Source organism: Miscanthus floridulus, chromosome 10, assembly GCF_019320115.1.
Source record: "Miscanthus floridulus cultivar M001 chromosome 10, ASM1932011v1, whole genome shotgun sequence".
Lineage (NCBI taxonomy): Eukaryota > Viridiplantae > Streptophyta > Magnoliopsida > Poales > Poaceae > Miscanthus > Miscanthus floridulus.
The window spans coordinates 109,176,402-109,202,150 of record NC_089589.1 but is presented as its reverse complement, the minus strand read 5'-3'; the positions used below and the strand labels follow the sequence as shown (position 1 = coordinate 109,202,150).

Genomic DNA, 25,749 nt, shown 5'->3' with positions numbered 1-25,749 from the left:
TTTAGCAACTCTTGGATCCAGTTTATAAGCTATTGACAGGCCAGGCCGCCAGACGCGATCACCCGGCGAGCCTTTTCATTTAGCCCAGTTAATAGGTGGGCGGGACAAATTGGGCCTGCTATTTATAGCCCAGTAAAGGCCCACACCGCAAATCCACAGACCCGAAGCCCCACGCTTCTCTCCTCGTATAAACCCTTGCCCGGGAGACGAAAACCCCAACGCCGGCAAGAACCGCTTTTGCAATCGCTTGCTCATCTCGCTCGAATCCGCCGCCACATTCTCCAAACCGTAAGCCCCTAGCCCAATTCCAACCGGAATCCGCGCGTCTTTGTTCTTCCCCACGGTTTCTCGCAAAATTCCGGTCGTTTTCTTTGGTGGTTTTCCTGAAATCGTTGGGGGGTTTCGCTTCGTTTTCCAGGTGCGTTTCGCGGGAGCGAGGCGGAGGAAGAGCATGGCCGGGAAGGGAGGGAAGGGGTTCATCGCCGCGAAGATAGCGGCCGGCATGGACAAGGATAAGAAGGCGCCGATCACCCGCTCTGCGCGCGCCGGCCTCCAGGTCGCCCCGCTTTCTCCGCTCGCTTGTTCTTGTTCCGCTCGTTGCTCTGCTTCGTCCTTGTTCGGCTCGTTGCTCTGCTTCGTCCCTTGCGCGATGAGGGCTCGTTCTTGGGCGTGACGCTGACGCCTGCTGCTTTCTGTGCGTTCTTGGCATACGGGGCGATGAGGGTTCGTTCTTGGGCGTGACGCTGCTTTCTGTGCTTTCTTGGCATACGGCGTGTGGATTGTTTTTGCGGTGGCCTGCCATGTCCGCTTGGAGTGGAAAACGTTGTTCTTGGCCTCTTGTTACGATTAGCGCGAAAGATTTGACTTTTTGGTTGGGGAATTTCTTATTTTAGTCTGCGTAGTCGGGCGTCGGCCTGGAACTCTTGATGTAGAGCTTTCACGTGCGATGCTTATTGGCTAGTTTGATTGTTTGATCATGGATTTGCCGGTTTGCTTGTTTGATCACGGGCGTTGACCTGGAACACCTGTAGGCAGCAGAAAAAATTAAGATTGTTTATTTGCTGGTTTTCTTGTTTGATCATGTATTTTGGGGCTCTGGGCATTGTCATCGACATAGCATGGCATGTGCGGGTGCAATACTACATTCCAGGGTCGCCAATGAGGTGGATGGTACAGTTTTTATTGATCGGTCATCTAATTGCCTGTGCTGGTTCTTTTCTTCTGGGGTCTATGGCTCTGTTTAGTTTCCAAATTTTTTTACCTTCTACAGTAAAAGAGCATGTTTGGACACATGCATAGAGTACTAAATGTAGACGAAAAAAAAACTAATTACACAGTTCTCAGTAAAATCGCGAGACGAATCTTTTAAAGCCTAATTAACCCATAAAAAGCCTTAAGTGCTACAGTAACCCACATGTGCTAATGACCGATTAATTAGTATCGTTAGATTCGTCTCGCAGTTTCCTGATGGGTTCTGTAATTTGTTTTTTTATTAGTATCCAAAAACCCCTCCCGACATTCTTCCGACACATCCGATGTGACACTCAAAATTTTTTACCTCTCCAACTAAACACACCCTATATGTAGGGGATGTTGTGCAATGTTTGTTTCTTTGAGTCTGTGACTCAGGGGCTTAACTCCCAAGTGCTGAATGATACCATATTTGGCGGCGCATGAATTGGGACCATCTAGAGTTGAAACTGAACATAAACATCAATTCGGTGTCTGGATTACCTTACACCTGTAGAGGAACAGAGTACATACGTTGGACTTCAACTTTTCATGTTTTGCTCATGTGTATTCTAGTGCCAACTGACAAGCTGTACCTGAGGACTGGGCATTACCCAGATAAAACGCAACCAATCTATTTGAAGTAGATATGCAGCTATGAAAGTAGTGGAATTTTTATAAATTTGTGTTCATCTTTTCTTGAGAACATCCAAAAAATGAATTTGGTGCATGAGCTGTTTGGTCTGGGTGGTTTACATGGGTCTTACAAGTTGTCTGCATTGCTAACCTTGCTTGGTCGTGCCCCCTAGGGACAAGAAGATAGTTCTCAGCCATAGTGTTCTGTCCTGACAGTTAATGCTTATTTAATTTTGAATCAAATTATATGCTACAGAATATGGACAGGTGCTAACTTGGTTTCAATTATACGTCTATGTCTGTTGTTCATTAATTTGATCCAGAGTTGGATACCATTTCATAAGTGAACTGTACACTAGTATAAGCTTATTTTGTTTTTAGCTCTTCTATCACTATGGTGTTTTTTTTAATTAGTTGAGTTTGTCAGAAAATCCAAGCTCCAGAGCTTTATCTGTTGCAGTATATCATTTATTTATTGTTCCTTTGGATTGGGAAAACTAGGATTTGCTTTTCTTGTCCAAGTAATGTCATACAGCCACAACTGGTGTTGTGTGTGCCCTGTTTGCTAGAACTATTCCAAGGCCAAACTGACCATGACATGATTTCCATATCCTTTTGCACCCTGAGCTTTTCAGACGTGGCCTCCCCACATAGTGGAAATCATATATTATTTAGTCCTAAAATCTTTGCACTGATCAAAACCAGATCAGGTGTCGCCAATGTCTGTCATAATGTGATTGTTCCACTGAGGCCTCTAGTCATCAGGGTCTTGGACCCTCGGGCCCACTGAAGTTCTGAAGGAACAATGGTTCCTAGTTGCAGATATGAATAGTAGAGCTGTGCATTTCAGCAGTCACCACATTGAAAAAAAAGGAAGACACTATTGACTATTGTCTTTACAGACTGCCCTTATGTAGCAGTAGCACTAGCACCCGTTTAGACCGACTTTGGCTTGTGTCCTCAATCTATTGTGTGGTTGATAGTATTGTCTCATGTATTGTTAGTTGTTGATTTGCCACATCCACAAAAGTTTCTGCAATCCCCTGTATTTACTTTGTGCGGAGAGTATAGTCTGGTCAGGGCATCGGGCATGTAGTATGTTTATATTGCTGAGCTTACACTGCATGTCTTCTTGAATTATCTTTTGCTTTTGTTTCAGAAGAACATCAAACAGTAGATGACTGACTACATAAGTCATAACTTCATTATAAGCTGATTGATCATGTGTAAATTTCAGTTCCCTGTCGGACGCATCCACCGCCAGCTGAAAGAAAGGTCACAGGCCAATGGGCGGGTGGGAGCAACAGCGGCCGTGTACGCGGCAGCCATCCTGGAGTACCTGACAGCAGAGGTCCTGGAGCTGGCTGGGAACGCGAGCAAGGACCTCAAGATGAAGCGCATCAGCCCCCGGCACCTGCAGCTGGCGATCCGCGGGGATGAGGAGCTGGACACCCTGATCAAGGGCACCATCGCCGGCGGCGGCGTCATCCCCCACATCCACAAGTCCCTCATCAACAAGGGTGTCAAGGAATGAATGAGCAAGTCTGTCGGTGACTCGGCGGCGCTGTCATGTCAGTGGTTTTTATCTAGAGCGAAGGAATTATAAAATACCTGTTACCTAAAAGTCCTCTACCCACATACGATCTCCACCCTCGGATGTGTCTCGATTTTCTAACCAACGCTTGATATAGACCTGATAAGCGGACAAAAAACGAGAAGGACGATACTTATGTGACGAAACACGCTTCCCTTGTGGTCGGCGACCGATCCCTACATCCGCTTCGGTTTTTTTATGCAGGACGAACGTACCCGCCGCCTGTACCCGTGTCCACTAACCGCCGCGGCCACATCCGCTCGGAGGCACAGTGTGGGGGCGTGGCTTCGGGACCGCTTGGAGGTGCAGCGTGGGGGCGGGCGCGGCTCGGGGGTTTCGAGCGACCGGCGGCGAACGGACGCCTCGCTTTTTTCTTCCTAGGTATAAAGACGAGAAGCCACTAACTGCCGCGGCCAGCCCGGAGGCAGAACGCGCGCGGCCTCGGCATCCGCTGGTGGCCGGTCAGCCGGCGACGGTGCGCATCGACATTCCGCCCACCAGCCCCGGCCGGGCGGCGTTCAAGGTGTGGGACTGTGGGAGGAGCTCGTCAACGTGCTCCGCAAGGACGGAACGAGCCGACCCCGCCGCCGCCTTCGTCCACCGCAAGAAGGTCCAGCACGCCCAGATGAACATCCGCGACGCCTTCCTCGCACTCTACCGCGGCCTCGACCTCCTCAAGAAGCTGTTCAGGTATGGATATGATGGTCGATGCACTCTCTTTCTCTCGATAGCGACAACTGATCAAGCCGACGTCCTCCAGACTCCAGTTCGACCTTCTTCACGCGCATCATCAACCATCGCCATCGTTACTCTGTTGTCAACACCCGGCTTATTAATTAATACAGATTTGCTAATAGTCAGCCGGTTGTACTCTGCATGCCATCGCTGGCGCAAGAAGTGGAGCCCTGGAGGTGCAAGCCGCCGGCGATTAGCACACGTACACAAGCCAGCGAGTGCCATGCATGCCCACAAAGCGCCAGAGTTCGTCCTTTGTAGCTACTGCTTTTTTTTTTTAATATTTGATCAATTTCACTCCATCCTGAGCTTTCCGTATTTACTTTGTCTAAATTGTATAGTTAGTACGAACCACAATATGGATTTTGCTCCTTTTGGTCATGGTTAAGGCTGGACGAAAAACTCGAAGCTCGTTAGCTCGCTCGGTTCGTGGCTGGCTCGACTCGGCTCGGCTCGGCTCGTTAAGATAACGAGCCGAGCCGAGCCAAGATTTTAGCTTGTTAGCTATAATGAGCCAACTCGAGCCAGCTCGTGAGTCGCTCGCGAGCTAAACGAGCCAAGCTTCCAGGAAAAAAAGTATCATTTAAGGTTGTTAGATGTATGAATACTATAGTATTTTATTATACTTATATATATATTAGCGCATATTAATTTTTTATTCAATTTAAGGTTGTTAGATGCATTTCTTTTGTATTATTATTATTCACAAACTTTAGATAAATGCAAATATTATATTTTGTGTATTTTTTATACCTGGCTCACGAGCTTAACGAGCCAGCTCGAGCTTTTAACGAGCCGAGCCGAGCTGGCTTTCTGGCTCGTTAGGATAACGAGCCGAGCCGAGCTAGCTCGTTATCTTAACGAGCCAGAACGAGCCGAGCCGAAACGAGCCGAGCCGGCTCGTTATCCAGCCTTAGTCATGGTCCAGGCCCTGAAGTAGTCGATCAGGCTGTTCGGCTGGCTGGCTCTGTCACTCACGAAATCACTGTTCATGTTTTGCCGGAACATTATTTTTCTCTCACAACAATCAGCTGGAACAGTATTTTTCAGTCCTGCCGAACAGGCCCATTATAAAAAGAAAACTCTACTATAAGCATTAATTAAAGTATTTATGTGAAATAAAATCTCCTCAAAACTGCCTTTTTCACATGTGTATTTCAAATGAAAATATTGTTACTTCACAAAGAAATAAAATATTGTTATATGAACGACCCCGTTCAAAATCTTGATCAGGTAATGTGATCTATATTAAATCTGGTAATGAGACACAAATTTACAAAACCCTCTATCAGCCTGTTCGGTTGGCTGGTTCGTATCGTTGCTGGTTCGTGAAGAAGTACTGCTGGCTAGTTTGTGTGAGAGAAAAATATTGTTCCGGCTAGAAATTTACGATCGTTTACGACAAGCCACAGCCAAACGAAGAGGCTGTATAATGCCGATCTCAGTTCATTGCATCACATCAGTCATCAATCCTCTGGAAAGCATATAACATTGGTCATATAAATACAGCTTTATGTTTCCAAGGTTGGATTTCACACTACTATTTTTTTTCTGAGGTAGCTTCTCTCTCTAAAATATCCTTATCATACGTAGGTGAAAGCAGTATATTTCTAAAGTACTTCATAGTGTTTCTTTTTCCTACCATGCACTACAGCTGACGCGTGCTTTGCCGAGTGCAATTGCACTTGACAAAGAAGGCTTTGCACTCGGCAAAGCCTTTGCCGAGTGCTGCACTTGGTAAAGAGCTGTCGGCATATTCCTTCACGGCAAAGGCTTCTTTGCCGAGTGCTTTTTGTCGAGCACCGGAAAAGCACTCGGCAAAGATTTACACTCGGCAAAATGAAAATGCGAAAAAAAACCCAAAAATAATAGTAAAATTTTTCAAAAAAAAATTTTCCAGGGAGGCTGCCACCAGCCAACGCCCGACCATCGACCTCTCCCTCGCGTGTCTGCTGCTCTACCACTACACTACCCTGTCACTTGTGTCTAGATTTTGTTATCTATCCTCGTATATTATACTAAACCGAGAATAAATTGCTTGTTTGAGGCCCTAAACAAATTCAAATCAAAAAGTGGTCAACTACAAAGTTTCGTAACTTTTCGAGAACTACAATTTTCATTTAGAAAGTTTTTCCATCCGAGGTTGTTTGAAAAATTCGAATTTCAAATTTGAGAGATTCAAACGTAGTTTTGCATGATAAGATGATTTCAAATCAAAAAGTTGTCAACTACATAGTTTCATAACTTTTGGAGATCTACAATTTTCATTTAGGAAGTTTTTCCATCCGAGGTCTTTTGAAAAATTCAAATTTTAAAATTCTCAAATTCAAACGTCGTTTTTGCATGACAAGATGATTTCAAATCAAAATGTTGCCAACTACAAAATTTCATAACTTCTCAAGATCTACAAAGTTTATTTTGGTCATTTGTTCATCCGACATAGTGGTAGTAACATTGTTCACAAATCTTATATATCTCTCTTCTACTTTCATGAAACTAATATGAGAGATATGAGAGATGTAGATTTTATGAACAACGTTATTGTCGCTTTGTCAAGTGAAGAAATGACCAAAATAAACTTTGTAGATCTTGAGACGTTATACAACTTTGTAGTTGAAAAGTTTTTCATTTGAATTCATTTAGGGCCTCAAAAATTGTTTTGAAAAACTGATTTGCTGAGGGTCAAAAAAAAAATGCACACGGCAAAATGCCTCTTTGCCGAGTGCCAAAACAAAGGCACTCGGCAAAATACATATTTGCCAAGTGCCAGAAAAAAGGCACTCGGTAAAGACGCATTTTACCGTGTGCCGAAAAATAGCACTCGGTAAAATACATATTTGTCGAGTGCCAGAAAAAAGACACTCGGCAAAGACGCATTTTGCCGTGTACCAAAAAATAGCACTCGGCAACATACATATTTGCCGAGTGCCAGAAAAAGGCACTCGGTAAAGACGCATTTTGCCGAGTGTTTTTTTTTTGCTGAGTGTATTTTATTTGGCACTCGGCAAAGACTGTCTTTGCCGAGTGTCCGATAAAATACACTCGGCAAAGCCTCCGACACTCGGCAAAATGCCGGTTTCCGGTAGTGATGAAACAGTACCATTTACATTGAACAGGGCAAGTATTACATGGGAAAAGGCTGAAGAGCTGAAGAAGGGTCATTGTTATATAGCTCTTGATTATATGGCAGAGTTGCGAATATTTAAGGTATGGAACATGTATATATATTTTTTGTTGTTATATAAAGCTTTGAATTCTTGCATTCTTGTTTTGAATTAATTTGTATAAAGTGCATATATAGGGTATAACTTTATATTTTAGAAATTAACTATTTTATTACATTTTTTAAAACTAGCTAACTGGTATTATGTATATAGGTTGTGGCCTATTAAATGGAAAATGCAAAAACTTATGACGTGTAGGGTTACACATAGCTTGTTAAACTTTAAATAAAATATTTACAATGAACTGATGTTGTCATAGATTTGTGACGATGGCCAGTTAGCATGTTATGATGATTTATAGTTAGTCACAATATTGAAATCCTTTATTTTACGACGATTTCAACGGGCTCTTAACGACGGCCAAAGATTTTTTGTCATAAAGTCATATTAGCACCAAAAAGCATAGTAAAATAGACTGACTTAGAAACAAATTTAGACGTTCTCAGGAGCAAATCATCATAGAAGGTCATGTCTTTTGTAGTGATAGGATTTGTATAAAGTGCATAGGGCTCAGGGAGAGGTAAATGTGTTTGTGCGTTCTTGCATTTTGGATCAGAAAACGGTAAGTGGACATTGTGCCAAATTTCTCATTTTTCATCGATGTTGTGTTTGTGTGCTTATATATCAGATGACAATTGTAAGCTACTACTACTTCGTTTGAAGAAGCATGAAACTTCAGTGAATAATGCTGTGGAAGATAAGAATTCAGATTCTTTGATCACCGAGTTTATTTCGTTCTTCATGCTTCCAACATGGTTTCTAGGTGATTGACGTCTCTCATCCATATACTTCACAATAGTCCAGCCAAAGGTTTAATAGCGAATCATCATGCTTTAAAAGTTTTGGTGGGAAGATCTCTATGTTTGTCTTACACACCGTTATTCTCATTTTTAAAGATTATTATGATAGCAGGCTGATATGGACATAATTAGGGTGATTGACTAATCTTAACATTTTATATAAGAAAAGAAACCCAATGTAATGCTGGCTGAATGTTTGTTAACATTTTATGAACCCAGTGCTGATATATTCAAAATTATTTAGGTTTAAAATTTTAATCTTATATAATTAAAAATACATTTTTTCATAAACTTTAGGGGTTGAATTTGTAATCTTGAGAAAATGTATGTTTTTGTCTTTGTAAAATAAAATGTAATAGTCATGAACTCAACACTTCTATTAAAGAAAAAAAAAACTTTTTTTTAGACACGCACGTGTCGCACGTGCATTTCCACTAGTCCTGATAACCTCTGAGACAAACCTGGTAACCTGAGAAGATTGCCCTGTCAGACGTCCTATGGCTGCTGATCATATACTCCCTCCGTCCAAAAAAAAATGTCGTTTTTACTTTTAGACATCTTGTTTGACCATCCGTCTTATTCAATTTTTTTTATAAATATCATATATTTTGTTATGACTTATTTTATCATTAGATATACTTTAATAATGATTTATTTATTTTATAATTTATATAAAATTTTTGAATAAAACGAACGGTCAAATACGATGTCTAAAAATAAAAAACGTCACCTTTTTTTTTTTTGGAACGGAGGAAGTACATTTAAATCTGTGAGATGTCTCGGCTACGGTGCCTGAACCTCTTTGGGCTTCTTGGTTGTTGCTACGGTGGGTACCCTGTCGGTTAAATATGTTCATGTTCTGCTGGGATTGGTTGGGCTCATTGCTTGGTTGGGCAGTTTGGCTGTGCTCTGCTCTCTCTCTTCTTTTTTTTCCCTCATCATACAACTTACTGGGCCGTTCCTCTGCTCATTGGGCCTCCGCTCTACAAATGTATCTGTCATAGTAGTGGATAGAGCCCAACTACTGGAGTATTTGGTACTTTACTCTCCTGTGGCGAGAGAAAGGATGATCTGGGGCCAGGGCATGGGCTGAATTTTGCACAGAGGCCGGTCTCCACCACCATCCATAAACCGCTTTTGTAAATCCCTGACGATGAAGCATTTCGCCGTGGTACGGCGAGGGCAGAGGGAATTTCCGGGGGGAAAAACGTACTGAACTTTTGGGTAATGCTGCGTATAGTTCGCGAAATTAAAATTTTTGGATGTCACATCGGATGTTTCGAGGATATTGGAAGAGTTTTTTGGATACTAATAAAAAAAACTAATTACATAGCTCGTCTGAAAACTGCGAGACGAATTTATTAAGCCTAATGAATCCATCATTAGCACATGTTAGTTACTGTAGCAATTATGGTTAATCATTGACTAATTAGTCTTAAAACAATCGTCTCGCGATTTCTAACCAAACTGTGCAATTAGTTTTTTTTTCGTCTATATTTAATACTCCATGCATGTACCGTAAGATTCGATGTGATAATTTGGGGAACCAGGCCTAACCTTGGGACCAAGTGTTGCCCAACCCAGAGGCAGGGCACGCTAGGTCCCTGCTCTGCTTTTGGAGCCACCACCACCGGACATGCCAAGCAATCTAAGCATTGGGTACTGGGTAACATGCATGGGGGAGTCGTAAAACCCCTTTGGTTCATCCCTGTCACGTGCCAACGCTACCCCAGGCACACCTTGCACCATGGGAACTTTCAGCGTCACGATCCGGCACGTGCCGCTCCATGGCCACATCGAGAAAGAGGATCATGGCCTGTTTTGCGACAGACAAATACTAGGACTACCAAACACACTACGCTTTCATATGCCATCCTATTCCTTGTAGTTTCATCTTGAGCTGCCGCCTGCCATGCCATGCTGGGGTCACCAATCCATGGAGCTTTTCCTAGTGTTTCCCGCACAAAAAATCTACTCCAAAAGCTAGCATTGTGAGGTTGTAGTGTCTGGAAGTAAAGGGTTAGCTTCCTTCTCCCGGCAAAGCCCTCACATAGTCACATGTGCTTTGTTTGGGAGCTCAGCAAGGTTGGGGAAAACATAGTGGAAAGTGTAAGATGGGCAGGAGCATAATTGCTGCTGCTGTGTGGGGTTTGCATTGTAGGATACTAGGATGTGTGGAAGAGGGCGAGATAGAGATGGATGGATGGATCGATCGATCGCGCACAACACAATCCATGTGAGGCTGCCCCATCCATGCTGCTGCTGATGCTTGCTGGGGCAGGCAGGCACCCTCACACCTCCCATCGGATCATTGTTCAGTGTCTCATGGATGAGATGAATAATGCCTTTGCCCTTCTCTCAAGTCACTGTCATGCTGACCCAAAAGAGACACGTACAGGCAGTAGTGTAGTATCCTGCTCTTACGCTCTTCTCAAAACATTTTCTTTTTCATTCCTTCATGGATAGGGGGGTGGGACCCATTGTCTGATATATGGCTGTTAGAGGGTGGGATCCAATTGCAATGTGTGGGTGGAGGAATCGCCGGGGGGCACTGGTACAGAGGCTAAACCTTCAAGTGAATTGGCTGGTGCATGAAACGCAATGAGGTGCATGAAACCAACACGAAAAGGCCGGAAATTCCTCGCGGAGCAGAAGAAGAACACATCATCTGCCATCTTTGAACCGGCAATGGCATTTTCTGTTATGTAGTGCTGCTACATTGATGCTAAAATGATTATGATGAAGCCTTGCTCCGCCTGTTGTGTACGTCGAGTGTGTCACAGTCATGTGTTCCATCCTGGTTCATGCTGAGCTTCATGTGTGATTTCAGGAAACCTCATGCAAATGAAGTGCCACAGGCATGCAAGAAGCAAGGCACTCCTACTTACTTTGATGGTAGACCAAGCGAGGACTTTGTGTGCGTATATATATATTGCAGTCTGGCTGTGGATATATAACACTGCTGTATAGTGACCAGTGAGAGCTTCAGTTCCGTGATCCTTTGGGTGTAGACACTGATCAACTGAGATATTAGAAGAAACCAAATCAAATTAGTTCCTGACGGGGTTCATGAACAGGGTAAATCACTGGAACTACTTCCCCAGTTTCGACAGTCTACTTCCCCAGTTTCGACAGTCATTTCACTAACGGTATGGTATAGCACTTCCATTTCTTAGGGATTACGAAGACCTAGTAGATGTGGTGGGTTTTGTTAAAAGTGAATAAAAATGAACAAGATTTTGGAACAACTAACCGTTTTCATTGATCTCTTATATATATATATATATAAAGTGAAGGGGTGTGTCCGTACGGACACAACTGTTAGTGTCCAAAGGACATGTCCCTTTGATGACAATGGTTAACTGTCTATACTAATCCTAACTGCCTCTATCAATGGATGAGATCATCCCTGTGAAACGATGTCGTTTGGATGGATGCGTCCCTTCGGCCAGGGGGTGTCGTTTCACAACACTCCCCCTTGATCGAATCTTCTTTGAGATTAATGTAGCTGTATGTTAGAATTCCTCGAAAAACCCTGTGGGAAAAATCTGAGGAATATGTATGTATAGATATGCTATAAAAACTCCTTTAAACCTTATAGGAAAATAAGGAGAAAATAACATATATGAGTGTGATTTAAATAAATCACTATGTCATTGGTATCCCATTAAAAACCCGAGTGGGGAAAAATATTGGAGATACGACATATAGATTACTTCCCCAAAAACCTTTTCAGGAAAAATATGAGAAGCAATATAAAGTGATATGTCTCTAAAACTCCTGTAAAAAAACCCAGTAGGAAAATTAGGAGAAAATATGACGACATATTATTGGTATTGCCTCTTGGATAACTCACATGAAAAATCTTTTCAAGGAAAAACCATGTATGAGTTGTGAGGGCAATATGTGTCTTTGATATTTCTCACAAAAACCCCGGTGGGAAAAATAGGAAATATGACACATGCTTATGTCAATATTACCTCATTAAAAACTTTAACAAGAAACCTTATAAGTAAAACTTATGAAAGAAAAGAGTATAATATGATGCTGGTACAGGTTAATATTTAGGAGATGTCTCCCCCTGATTCTGGCAAATCTCGAAGTCGCCGCATACCAATTCCATGTACCAATTTTTGAAACACAGAAGTTGGTAAGGACTTAGTAAATAGGTCAGCGAGATTATCACATGACTTGATTTGCAAGATGTTTATTTCCCCGTTTTTGTTGTAATTCACGGGGATAAAACAATTTAGGAACAATATGCTTAGTGATATTGCTCTTTATGTAACCTGATTACATCTGTGTAACACAAGCAGAATTATCTTCATAGATAATTATAGGTGATTCAATTAAACCAATACCACATGACTGTTGTATGTGGTTAATCATTCTGTGAAGCCATACACATTCTCGTGAGGCCTCGTATAGTGCAATAATTTCAGAATGATTAGTAGAGGTTGCTGTTAGAGTCTGCTTAGAAGACTTTCATAAAATAGTTGTACCTCCATGTAGGAATACAAATCCTGTTTGGGATTTTCCGTTATGAGGATCTATCGATGTTTTACCACCGATAGCCTGCCACGGGGTACCCGGGACAGTTGTTTGGGCTTCGACGAATAGTGGAACTTGGCGGTTACGCAAAGAGACTCACGATTTATACTGGTTTAGGCCCTCGACTTGGTCGAGTAATAACCTTACGTCTAGTTCGGCGTTAGCCTGTTTGCATCGTATTGCTTTTTGTATTAGCTGTGTTCAGTCGTTTACAAGGGATATCCTCACCAACCCTTTATAATCCAGGTGCTGAGAGGAGTTGTTTGTGTTCTACTCGGATACAAGGTCAGAGTCCTAAGCTATGCTTCGGGCGCCTTTCCTTGTATAGTCTGAATTGGAGTTTTGGTTTTGCACGTTGCTTTGCTCCGTGCTCTTCTTGGCGATTGGGCTGTGGGCCTTGTTACCAAGGCCTACTTCCCTATAGTACGGTCTATGGGGGGCCCGTAGGGTTCCCCATCGACAAGCCCCCGAGCATTTCATGATTGAGCTTCAAGGGCCGAGTTGTTGTAGACTTGATCCGGGTTCTTCTTGAAGTGAAATCTTGAGATGGTCTTCTTTGATTCTTCTTCTGACTGATGTGTAATTTTGCTGAAAAAAGTGCACTCTATGAGTGCAGCCCCTGAGCCTCAGCTGTTTGGTACAAAAAGCTAGAGGGTCTCTCTGTCTTGATGTCCTCCGAGTTCTTTTCCTTTGAGTGCAGCGAGTGCAATCTTTGCAAAAAATTGCACTCATTGAGTATAGCCCCCGAGCCTTTTGTTTTTTGGTACAAAAAGCTAGAGGGTCAAAAAATAAAAAATATACTTTTCTGTGGTGGGTACTTCTCATCGGGGTTCTTTTTTGATCAAACCAGGTTGTTTCTTGACTTATCTGAGTAAAGTAGCTCTCAGGAGCGTGTTTTTCCTGATCTCATGGTACAGATGTAGCTTTCCTTCTTTGTTGGTTGTGGTTCCGCCTTGAGTAGGAAATTCTTTCTTCAATTCTTTCCTCATTCGTAGATATGCTGCTGTGTGAGGTTGAGCAGCCGCCGAGCTTTTGTATACTTGATAACTTTCGCGTTGGCAGTTAGAAGAGTTCTTGTGATGTGGCTTCCATGCTTGCTCTATCTGCCTGCGGAGGGTTGCAACCTCGAATTCCACTAGGTTCTTTGCTGCCACTCTAGAATGATCTCCTTTGCTTTCTTTGTTGAATTTATCAGATCTTGTACTCTGTTGTAATCCCAGTATCTTCTTGATCAAAGGAGTAAAAGATTATATTGTCTGAGTTGTTGTCCGACTTGTTTGGAGATGTGTCCGAGCTCTTTTTGTTTCGATTGCCTCTGTGTAAACGTACTCGACTTGTAGTATATTATTTTCTCAATAACTTTCTTGTGAATGGATTGATAGCCGTTGTGGTGTGAACGGACCGTTGCTCTTCTCTGGTGCATACTGTAATTATTGCTGTAACGGTAATTTTTGGTGACCGTTTTCACTTGGGTCGCGTGGGCCATGTATTTTTCCCTTTATAAAAATGACTGCCCTGTTACTGTTGCTCCACTTGCCTTTGCGGTGAAAGATTCCTTAATCCTCGTTGCTGAGAAAACCCTAGCATTGCATCTGCCGCCTCAAATCCCTTGCTGCTGCTGCTACTGCATCTGGCCCTTGCTTTCGATTGATGGTGAAGAACAACGGCAAGGGTGAGTTTGTTGACGAGGAGAAAACTTTTAGGCAAATTGACAATCCTGAATTCATGGCTATGAGGCGGATGCAGAAGCAGTTCCCGAAGCCGACGACGTAGGAGGTGGAGCTAGACTTGCTGGTTGCCCACGGGCTCATCCAAGAGAAATTTCTTTCTAATTTCTCTTCCCCTGGTGAGCATTTGATTTTGTCTCCTTCTCCTGATCAGTCTGTTCTTTTTGTTCCTTTTGTGCGGGCGGGGCTCTGTTATCCCCTGTCTGACTTCTTGTTAGAGTTTCTTGGATCTTATCAGATTCAAGTTCATCATCTTACCCCAAACGAGGTTCTTTTTCTATCTGCTTTCACACATTTTTGTGAAGTTTTTCTTGGAATTCCACCTTGTCTTCTTCTTTTCCGCTACTTCTTTCGTATGCGGCTCTCTGATTCTAAGAATCCTTCCCTCTTTGGTTGCTGCCTTATTCAAACCCATCAAGGGGTGACTTTTCCTTCTCTTACTCTTTCTGATTCTATTAAAGATTGGGCTGAAAAATGGTTTTATGTCCCAAAACCGGCTCCTTATTTTTCTTCTAATCTTTCTGTGACTCCGAGTGCTTTACCTATTTGGAAGGATAAGCTTTCTGCTGCTGAAACTGCTACTCACAAGCCTGTACTCGCCCGAGTTAAGGTTTTACAGCAGTTGAGCTTAACTGGTAATTGCATAGTTGCTAGTTTTTTGCATCGTCAGGTGCAGCCTCTTATGCAGAGGGTGCATTTTGGTTTTGAGTACACTGGTTCTTCAGATCCTTCTCGGCTTATTCTAGATGCCGAGTTGTCTGAAGAAGTCGTCCTTGAACGGTTGGGGTGGATTCTTAGTGGTGTCTCAATGATGTCGGCTCGTGTGGACGAGTATGATGCTGCTCACCCTCCTAAGGTATGCGTATGCCTTCCCGAGTTCTTTTTTTGTTGTTTATGATTTGCATCTGTTGTTGACTTTGCCTGACCTCTTATTGCAGGGTTTTTGCCGAGCTTTTAAGCTCAAGATAGTTGTTGCTGCTGGTGGTGAGGCTGCCGTTGAAGAGCCCACCGAAGAAAAAGATGAAGATTATGATGCTGTTGCTGGTCCTACGGTGGTCGCTGCCACCGGGCCGGGTTCTTCTTCTGCCAGGTTTATCACTGGCTTGTTTGGAGGTCAACACTCCTATGTTGAGTATGTCCCTGATCCTAGAATTGCTCAATATATCTTGTCATCTAGGAAGCGGCAAACTGAGGCTGTTTCTAAGCAGTCGTTGCCCAAGAGGCGATGCTCAACTCGTCAAATTTCTTCAACAGGTAATATTCTTGTAGGTGAGCTTGTTCTTAGCCTTTCTCGAGTTGTTTTGCTAGCTTTGTTTTAACTTGTCTTGCTAATCCGAGCTCTGTTTGTTGTTTTGATAGAAGGTCAGTCTGTTGCCTTGAACGAGGTGGAGACTGAGGATGAGGTCCCCTTGACCACTCGGCCGTAAGTCTTCTGCTGTAAATTTCCTTATGCTTGTCTTTTTGCTCATTTCCACAATAACTAAATTGCCTTTTTCAATATAGTCGTGAACCGGCACCCTGCGCCCCTTCTGTTATAGTTGTATCTGCTTCTGTCCTGGGGGCCATCCCAATCCCCTCCTTTGAGGTGGTTAAGGATGATTTGTTTAATGTGCCACTTCTGAATCTTGGCTTCTCGGGGGTGGTAGGTAGCTTCAAGAAGGTTATCAAGTAAGCTCTGGCTTCTTTTCTCTTTGTCCTGATAATTTTTTGCTTCTGTCTTTGATTAATCGGGTTCTTTTTCAAATACAGGCCTTCTGAGGATGCATCGTCTTCTCTAGCCCTTGGTGCTGAAAAAGCTTTACAAGAATCTGTTGTTTGTGAGCTCTTGTTCTGTCTTTGCCTTTCTGTCTCTTGTATAATTTATGTATTCTATATCCTTGTAGACTTATAATTCTGCTTTTTGTAGCTTCTCCTCCTCGTGTTGCTCCTCTTGAGCCACATGTTGAGGAACAGAATGTTGGGGCTCTGGTGTCCTCTCAGGAGGAGCACCGAGTTGTGGATAGTCCCTCGGGCATTGCTGCTGCTCGTCTGCCACTTGGGTTGTCTTTGTTGTACTCCCTCGAGGCTGCTACTCGAGTTGATGCGGTAGTGGGCGAGGATTCTAACAATTACCCTCCCCCTGTTTCTGTTGCTGATGCTGGTTGGTCGTCGACATCTGGGCCGAGTACTCTTCTGCTATCTTGGTCAGGAGAGGAAATGGCTCAGTTTGGCCGTATTGAACGGTTGGCCGAGTTGGTTTCTTCATGGGAGGCTTATGGCGCCAAGCTCAAGGTAATGTACTAAATTTCTTTGCCTCTTTACTTTCATTCTTCCCTGTCTCTTATTTCTCATAAGATTTTTCCTTGCTGTAGTCTTTAGTTGAAGATCAAGATCTCTTGTTTGGTCCTCAAGAGGTGCGATCTGCTGCCCTGATTTTCGCCGACTTGAAGAATGCTGAGTCCAAGTTAACTCGGGTTCGTGCTGAGCTGGCTCAGGAGAAGGAGTAGCGCAGAATTATGGAGGTTGCCCTCAATGCTAGGGTTGCTGATACTGATGCTGTCCGAGATTCTTCTCTGAAAGCTGCAGCAGAGGCTCAAACTGAGAGCTCTAATTTGAAGAGGGAGAAAGCTGATGAGTTCCCCTTTCATTGCTTTAATATATCTTGGGCTCTTTCTCTTATTTTCTGAGTTGTTTCCTTTCTCTTTCAGCTCTTGTTAAAGAGAAAGAGGTCTAGATGAAGGAGAGGGAAGAGATGGTCAATACCCTCCGTACCTCTGAAAATAATGATGAATCTGTAAGTACCCTTGCTGATTCAAAACTGCAAGAGGCTCAGGATTTATTTGCCCAGGCGAATTTGATGAGAGCTGGTGCTGATCATGATATTGTTCAGGCAATGAAGTCAGTACAAGACTTGCAAGGGAGGTTGAAGGTTGCCCATGATCAATTCCGGGCTCTTTATGCTGTAGTCAGTCCAATCATTGCTTTAGTTTGTCGGCTAGAAGACAGGAATCTGGGCCTTGGAGGTATAATACCGGTGCTTTCTTCCCTTTTTTATGATTTTGTAAAGAGTGGCTTTCACCGATGCATCAACAATGTGGTTTCATATGTCCGGGTTTTTGCCCCTGATGCCCCTCTTGAGCGGATTACTGAAGCTTCTGTATCGGCTGATTTTTCAAGATAGTGGGAGGAGGCCAAAGTAGAGCTTAGTGGTCTATCAGACCAAATCTTGGAACAGATGAATGTACTCCCTGTTGTGCCTCCAGCTCCTTAGACATTTTGTGTAATGAACTTGTGGTTTCTTGTAATATATACTTGTTTCTGTGAATATGATCAGGCTTTGCCCTGCTTTTGAATTTGTCTTTGTCTGATATGAGCAGGCTTTGACCAGTTCCTTGTGGCTTTTTCGTGCTTTGCCATAGCTTGTTTCTTCTTGGTGATGTAGTAGAGTTGATGGAGTTGATTATACTTTTCTTGGGGTAATCAACCGATTTATACTATAGACATGCGTCATTCTTGGGGCGGGGTAGCTCTGAGGGTAAGCTCCTGAGTTGTACTTGTTACTTGTGCCTGCTTTTGGGGCAAAGTGGTCGACCATACTGCTCTTGGAGTAAATTGCCGAGTTGTTTTTGCTGATTGTTCCACTCTTGGGGTGAAGTAGTCGCTTGACTGAGTTGTAGAGTTGATTGCGCTTGTTCTTTGTGTGGAGTGCTTGATTATACTGCTCTTGGGGTCGATGACCGAGTTATTGGATTGTTTGTGCCCCTCCTTGGGCGAGGTAGTTGATCGTACCACTCTTGGGGTAGGCGACTTGGTTGTTGGAGTGCTTGTGCCACTCCTTTGGTGAAGTAGTCGATCGTACCGCTCTTGGGGTAGGTGACCGATTTGTTGGGGTGCTTGTGCCACTCCTTTGGCGAAGTAGTCGATCGTACCACTCTTGGGGTAGGTGACCGGGTTGTTGGAGTGCTTGTGCCGCTCCTTTGGAGAAGTAGTCAATCGTACCACTCTTGGGGTAGGCGACCGATTTGTTGTGGTGCTTGTGCCACTCCTTTGGCGAAGTAGTCGATCGTACCGCTCTTGGGGTAGGTGATCGGGTTGTTGTAGTGCTTGTGTCACTCCTTGGGCGAAGTAGTCGATCGTACCGCTCTTGGGGTAGGCGACCGATTTGTTGTGGTGCTTGTGCCACTCCTTTGGTGAAGTAGTCGATCGTACCGCTCTTGGGGTAGGTGACCGGGTTGTTGTCGTGCTTGTGCCGCTCCTTGGGCGAAGTAGTCGATCGTACCGCTCTTGGGGTAGGTGACCGAGTTGTTTTTGTAGATAGCGCCACTTGATGGGCGTAGTAAATGATCATACCAGCTCTTGGGGTAAGCGATCGGACCCGTATAGCACAACCGTTTCTAGGTTGGCTGTTTGTAGGGTAAGTAAGCAATCATACCAGCTCTTGGGGTCAGCGATTGCGCCCATTTAGCAACAACCGTTTCCGGGTTGAGCTGTTGCAGAGCTGTCCCTTTTTCCCCAACCTGATTACGAGTTGGTTCTGTCCATTGGACAGGGCTGTCAGTCGTACCATCTCTTTTTTTGGTAGAGTGACAAATGCTAGCTTGGGTCTCCTTACCCAAGAAGCTTATTTGGCCGTTGGCCGTCAATCAAACCATCTGCATATGGTTGAGTGACAAAATTGCACATGTAGCACAACCGTTTTCGGGTTGGCTGTTAACAGGGAAGCCCCTTTCTCCCCAACCTGATTACGAGTTGGTTCTGTCCGTTGGACAGGGCTTATATATTTGAAGTCGTTCTTCTTGAAGAATTTCTGCTTTATTTCTCTTGAAGCTTGAGTACAATATGTTGTACTAATTGTAGAATCTTTTGAGTTGGCTGATATGCCAAGTATTCTTCACTGGTATTTCATCTGGAGTCATCAACTCGTATGTGCCGGGTCCTGTTGCATTTTTCACGATGAAGGGTCCTTCCCATGGACTGAGTAGTTTGTGTTGTCCATCTTTCTTTTGGATTAGTCGTAATACTGAGTCCCCTAGCTTTAGTGATCGGGGCTGAGTACTTTTATCATAATGTCTTCGTAGTCCTTGATGATATCTTGCATTTTGGATTATTGCAATGTCTCTTATTTCTTCTATTGAATCAATTTCTAACCGCCTTGTTTCTTTGACTTTGCCTTCTTCGTATTGTTCTATTCTTGGAGATAGCCATATCAAGTTGGCTGGTAGTACTGCTTCTGATCCATAGACCAGAAAGAAAGGTGAGTAGCCAGTGGCTCTGCTAATCTGGGTTCTTAAACCCCATACTACTTTTGGTAGTTCGTCGATCCATTTTGCACCATAATCTTTCAAATCTTCGTATAATCTTGGTTTTAAGCCTTGTAATATGAGTCCATTTGCTCTTTCAACTTGTCCATTGGCCTGTGGGTGTGCTACTGATGCAAAGTCGATTTTTATCCCACAATCTTTTGCCTAGTATTGAAATTCTCTTGCTGTAAATGGTGAACCAAGATCCGTGATTATTCTGTTGGGCATGCTGAACCTATGCATGATGTCTTGTATGAATTCCACTGCCTTTTCTACACTGTATTTGACCAAAGGTTTATATTCAATCCACTTTGTAAATTTGTCGATTGCCACAAATATGTATTTGAAGCCCCCTTTTGCTTTTTTGAGTGGTCTAACTTGATCCAGCCCCCAGCATGAGAACGGCCAAGCTGGTGGTATGCATATCAAATTATGAGTGGGCACATGTGATTGTCTGGCAAACATTTGGCAATTCTTGCTTGTTTTGACGAGTTCTTCTGCATCTTTGAGAGCTATTGGCCAATAGAACCTGGTTATGAATGCTTTGCCGACCAGTGTCCTAGAGGCTATATGATTTCCACAACATCCTGAGTGGATTTCATCCAAGATTTCCTTTCCTTTATCTGTTGGAACACATTTAAGTAGTACTCCAGATGATGCTGCTCTTTTGTATAGTTTGTCTCCCACCAGAACGTAGGTTTTGCCTCTTCGTATAACCCGGGTTGCTTCTGCTTTGTCTTCGGGTAGTTTCTTCTCTTTGATAAAATCAATGTATGTTTGTCTCCAATCATTTTGTATGACCATGATCTATCTTGATTGGTCTGGTTCTTCTGCTTGATCTATTTCCATTGGATCTGTTGTCTCCTTCTCCTTTTCTATGTTCCCGGGTTATTTGATAGATGGGGCTATGAGTTCTTCTACAAATATACCAGGTGGTATTTTTGCTCTATCTGATCCCACGTTGGCTAGCACATTTGCTGCAACGTTGGAATCCCTTAGTACATGATGGATTTTGAGCCCTTGGAAAATTTTCTCCAATTTTCTAACTTCAGCACAGTATGCATCCATATTGTCTTTTGTACAATCCCAATCCTTGTTGACTTTATTGATTACTACAGCTGAATCATCGTAGACAATTAGCCTTTTGATCCCAAGTGAGCTTGCAACTCTTAGACCATGTATTAATGCTTCATATTCTGCTTCATTGTTAGTTGCCTGCCAAAGTATTTATAGCACATACTTTAACTGTCTTCCTTCTGGTGATATGAATAGCACTCCTGCTCTGGCTCCTCCTAACTTTAGGGAACCGTCAAAATACATTTTCCAATGATCAAGTATTGGTTCGGGTTCTTTTTGACTGATTTCTGTCCATTCAGCAATGAAGTCGAATAATGCTTGAGATTTGATTGCTGTTCTTGGTTTGAAGTCTAGGTTGAGAGCACCGAGTTCTACTGCCCATTTTGATATCCGACATGTTGCATCTTTGTTACGTAGAATGTCTTGAAGTGGAAAATTGGTTACCACTGTAATCTTGTGTTCATGGAAATAATGTCTCAGCTTTCTTGATGATATCAACACTGCATAAAGTAGTTTTTGCACGTGTGGGTATCTCACTTTTGATTCTGTTAGTACTTCGCTTATGTAATAGACTGGTCTCTGCACTTTGTAAGCGTGTCCGGGTTCTCTCTCAACCACAATTGCTGTGCTGACAATGCTCTTGGTTGCTGTAATGTATAGCATCATGTCCTCTTTGCCTTTTGGTGGTGTCATTACTGGTGATGATGCCAGGTATTCTTTTAACTTTTGGAATGCTTCTTCTGCCTCTTCTGTCCATTCAAAATTTCTAGCCTTTTTCAATAATTTGAAGAAAGGTAGCCCTTTTTTCTCTTAGTCGGGAGATGAATCTGTTTAGTGCTGCCATGCATCCTGTAAGCTTCTATACGTCTTTAACTTTCTTTGGAGGTTTCATATCCATGATGGCTTTAACCTGCTTTGTACTTGCTTCAATTCCTCGGTTGCTGACTATAAATCCGAGTAGTTGTCCTGATGGGACCCCAAAAACACACTTTGTGGGGTTTAGCTTCCACTGCCATGCTTTTAGATTCTTGAAAATCTCCTCTAGGTCTTCTATCAATGATCCGAGTTCTTTTGTCTTGATTACTACATCGTCAATGTATGCTTCTGCGTTCCTTCTGACTTGATTTCCCAAACAAGTTTGAATTGCTCTTTGATATGTTGCTCCTGCATTCTTTAGCCCAAAAGACATTGATTTGTAGCAATATGCCCCAAATGGTGTAATGAATGATGTCTTGCTTTGGTATTCTTCTCTTAGAGATATTTGATGATAGCCTGAATAGCAATCCAGAAAGGATAATAGAGCTGATCCTACTGTTGAGTCGATGATTTGATCAATCCTTGGTGGAACATATGGATCTTTTGAGAAATGTTTGTTGAGGTCTGTGTAGTCAATGCACATGCACCATTCTTTTGAATTCTTCTTCTCAACTAGTACCGGGTTGGCAAGCCAATCCGGGTTGATTATTTCTCTGATGAATCCCGCTGCCATGAGCTTGGTGATCTCTTTTTTGACTGCTGCTTTTCTATCTAGAGCGAATCTTCGTAGTTTCTACTTAACGGATTTGGACCCTTTGTTCATATCAATTATGTGCTCAGCCAACTTTCTTGGGACCCCTGGCATGTCGGCCGGCTTCCAAGCGAAGATATCTTTGTTGTTCCGAAGAAAGTTGGTGAGCGCAAGTTCCTATTTGGGATCGAGATTTGCACTGATGATTGCCGTCTTCTCCGGGTCACCAGTCAATAAGTCAATAGTCTTGGTAGCGGCTTCTTTTGGTGGTGCAAAGTTACTTGGCTTCTTAGCCGGTATTTGAAGCTCATCCGGGTTCATTTTTTTGGCTAGTATTGCAATCTCCTTTCCTTCCTTTATGTCTTGTAATCTTTCGGATATTTGTACTGCTTGTACGTCACAATCATGTGCTTTCTTTAGATCTCCTTTCAATGATAATACGCCCTTTGTTGTTGGCATCTTGAGTAGTAGGTATGGATAGTGTGGCACTGCCATGTATTTTGTTAAAGCTGGTCTCCCAAGTATTGCGTGGTAGCATGATTCAAAGTCTACAACTTCGAATTTGATGAATTCCGTCCGGTATTTGTCTAATGTGCCAAAGGTGACTAGTAGGGTTATCTGTCCGAGTGGCATAGCTGCTCTGCCGGGTACTATTCCATAGAATAGTGTGCTTGTTGGTGTCATTAGTCCTTCACAATCCAGATTCATCCTTCTGAGAGTATCTGCGAAAATTATGTTGAGCCTGGCTCCTCCGTCGATGAGTACTTTAGTTACTGCCACTCTTGCGATAGTTGGACCCAGTACCAGTGGGTAGCATCCTGCGTTTGCTGTACTGGTCCATTGGTCTTCTCTTGTGAAGTGGATGGGGTACTCTGACCAATCTAGATATCTTGGGGTGGTTGGTTTAGCTGCCATGATGGCTTTGTGAGCTAGTTTTTCTTGCCTTTTGCTTCACGTGTTAGGAACACTTGAAAATATAACTGCTAATTGGCGTTTGGGTTCTTGATAATCTCCTTCAGCTTTCTTTTCCTCCTTCTTAGATTCTTCTTGTTTTTGCTCCGAGTTGTTTTGATTCCTGTTTTCTCTCTTCATGAATTGCCGCTGAAAAGTGCTGCATTCAACTAACTTGTGTCTAGTTCCTGGGTGTATGTGACATGGCATGTTCTCTATGTTTTTCGGTGCTCTTCCTTGGTAGTTGTTACTCCGATAGTTGCTATTACTGTTGTACCCGCTGTTGTTATTATTGTAGTTGCCATTGTAATTGCCACCGTTGCTGTTGTCATTGTATCTTCTCTTGTTGTCTGTGGTTGCCACCATATTGTCTTGCCTCGGCCTTTTGTCTTGCTGTCTATAATCAGGTCTCCTATTTTCTGGGTTGTCCCTAGCAAACCGATGCCGGGTTCTTTCTTCTGCTGAAATCAGCTTTTCAACAACCCTCTTGAAATCTTCATTTGTTCTTGGGTTCTCATTGAAATAGTCTTTGTATTGCCAGTTTGCTGAGATTCCTTCCGCAAAGGCTTCTATCACTTCTCTATCGGTAATGTCGTGGACTTGAGCTCTGAATTCTCCGAATCTTCTATAGTATTCCCTTAGACTTTCTCCTCTTCTTTGCCTTACTCCTTTCAACTCGGCTGCGGTCATTGGATGGGTAATAATGCCTGCAAAGTTGTTGTAGAAAGCTTCTTGCAAGTCTTCCCAATATCTGATTGATCTTGGTCTCAATTTGTCAAACCATTGTAGTGGCATTGCTTCGAGGGCCATTGGAAAAAATAGAGCCTTGATGTTGTCATCTCCTTCGGCTAACTCAATAGATTGGGAATAAACTCTTAGCCATTGTCTTGGTTCTACTTTGCCATCGTACTTGGAATGATTTGCTGGTTTAAATTTGTGTGGTAGTTTCAATGTTTGTAGTCTTCCTGCGAAACAAGGGAATCTGTCGTATGGTTCTGTTCTTCTGTAGTCTGGTGATCTTGCCCTTCTGTAATAAGACCTATCTTCTTGAAACTCGGATTCTCCGTAGTCATCTTCTTTGTTAAATCTTCTTGATATTTCTTGGTAGCGTTGGCTCAATTCTGGTTTGCCTCTTTCTTGTTGCTTTGAGTAATGTTCCTGCCTTCCATTAGCATCAGCACTTTCTATTTGTCCTAGCCTTTGAAAATTTGATTTTTTGGGTGGTTGCTCTCCTTGTGGCTCTTGTGGAACTTCTTCGCCGGGTTGTTCTTCTGATCCCCCAACTTCTTTCTTCTGATCTTCCTTTGTTCTTTCGTTGTTCATGAGGGTGTACAACTCCTTTGTTAATTCTTCAATTCTTTCCCTTTTTGTACTTTTTGCGGCTTCTCTTTCCGCCTTCTTTCTGTTGTATTCCGTTAGTTCCGCCTTGTACTTATTCTAGATTTGCTTCCTTTGTTTAGCCCTGTTCCTTCTTCCAGCCTTCAATTTATTCTTCTTTAGTCTTGCTAGCCTTTGCTCATCATTTTCGTTGCTGTCGCTTTTCTCCTCCGGCGAGATGTTGCCTTCTGATTCGTCTGAAGATTTTATATCTGGTATCTGTGGTGGTTCCAAAGGTTGTTCTAACTACTCCACCATGTATACAGTGTACCTCTTCTGAGCTCTTCTTGTATGGTGCTTCATCCTTCGTTTGGTTGAGCTGTCGTAGTTTCTGAGCTAGATCCGAGTTCTTTTCCCTCTTGATAAGGTAGTTCTTCAACGTACGTGTTAGTCTGGGCTTTGCTTGAGGTGAAAGAACCTGGCCAATGCACCACGCAGTCTTGTGGGGTAATTGTCATGATCATCCCTTCTTGTGCTCCCTCCAGGAGTATTTTTCTTGCTGAGTTCATCTTGCCTTGGGTAAAGTGTTGGTAGATTGATGCTGTGTTGTATAGTCCATACGTTACCGAGTTCTTTTTGGAGTCGTACAGGTTATATTCCTTCATGATTGCTGTTGTGTCTTCGAGTACAATTAGGTGTGGCTCCTTTGTTTTGAAAATTGCATCTGAATTGGGGTTGTGCTCCATCTCCTTATCCGAGTTGGAGTCATGCTCCATCTTCTTGTCTGAGTCAGAATTGCGCTTCATCTCCTTGTCCGAGTCGGAGTCGTGCTCCATCTCCTTCTCAGAATCAGTTTCGTATCCGCTTTCTTCTCCTTTTCGAGTTGGATTCGAAGTCGAAAGTTTCATCATTTTTTTGGCGAGTTCTTGCTCGATGGGATTATTCTTGTCATCGAATTCTTTTTCTTCTTGGAGATGGGTACACAGCTTGCCATCACCGCATGCCTCGAAGATCTAGGATCCGAAGAAGAAGGTTGTTCCCGCTAAATAAGTCATCTTGAGGTCGAGGTCCGCCGAGCTCTCGAGAAAAAAATCGTTGAAAGCCCCTACCTGGCACGCCAG

The 25,749-nt window shown here is 43.1% G+C and overlaps 2 protein-coding genes across 2 annotated transcripts; one reads left to right on the top strand and one right to left on the bottom strand.

Annotated features, from left to right (window-relative positions):
* The first annotated feature begins 238 nt into the window (after positions 1-238).
* LOC136485295 (probable histone H2A variant 3) lies at positions 239-3,583 on the top strand. Its single transcript, XM_066482205.1, has 3 exons — positions 239-288; positions 419-556; positions 3,104-3,583. Exons 2-3 carry the CDS (start codon positions 452-454, stop codon positions 3,398-3,400), a joined length of 402 nt encoding a protein of 133 aa, XP_066338302.1. The 5' UTR covers positions 239-288; positions 419-451; the 3' UTR covers positions 3,401-3,583.
* A 17,081-nt stretch (positions 3,584-20,664) lies between these two features.
* On the bottom strand, positions 20,665-25,464 carry LOC136489258 (uncharacterized). Its single transcript, XM_066485946.1, has 3 exons — positions 25,255-25,464; positions 24,960-25,106; positions 20,665-20,991 (listed from the first exon to the last, which is right to left on the bottom strand). Exons 1-3 carry the CDS (start codon positions 25,462-25,464, stop codon positions 20,665-20,667), a joined length of 684 nt encoding a protein of 227 aa, XP_066342043.1.
* Positions 25,465-25,749: the final 285 nt, after the last annotated feature.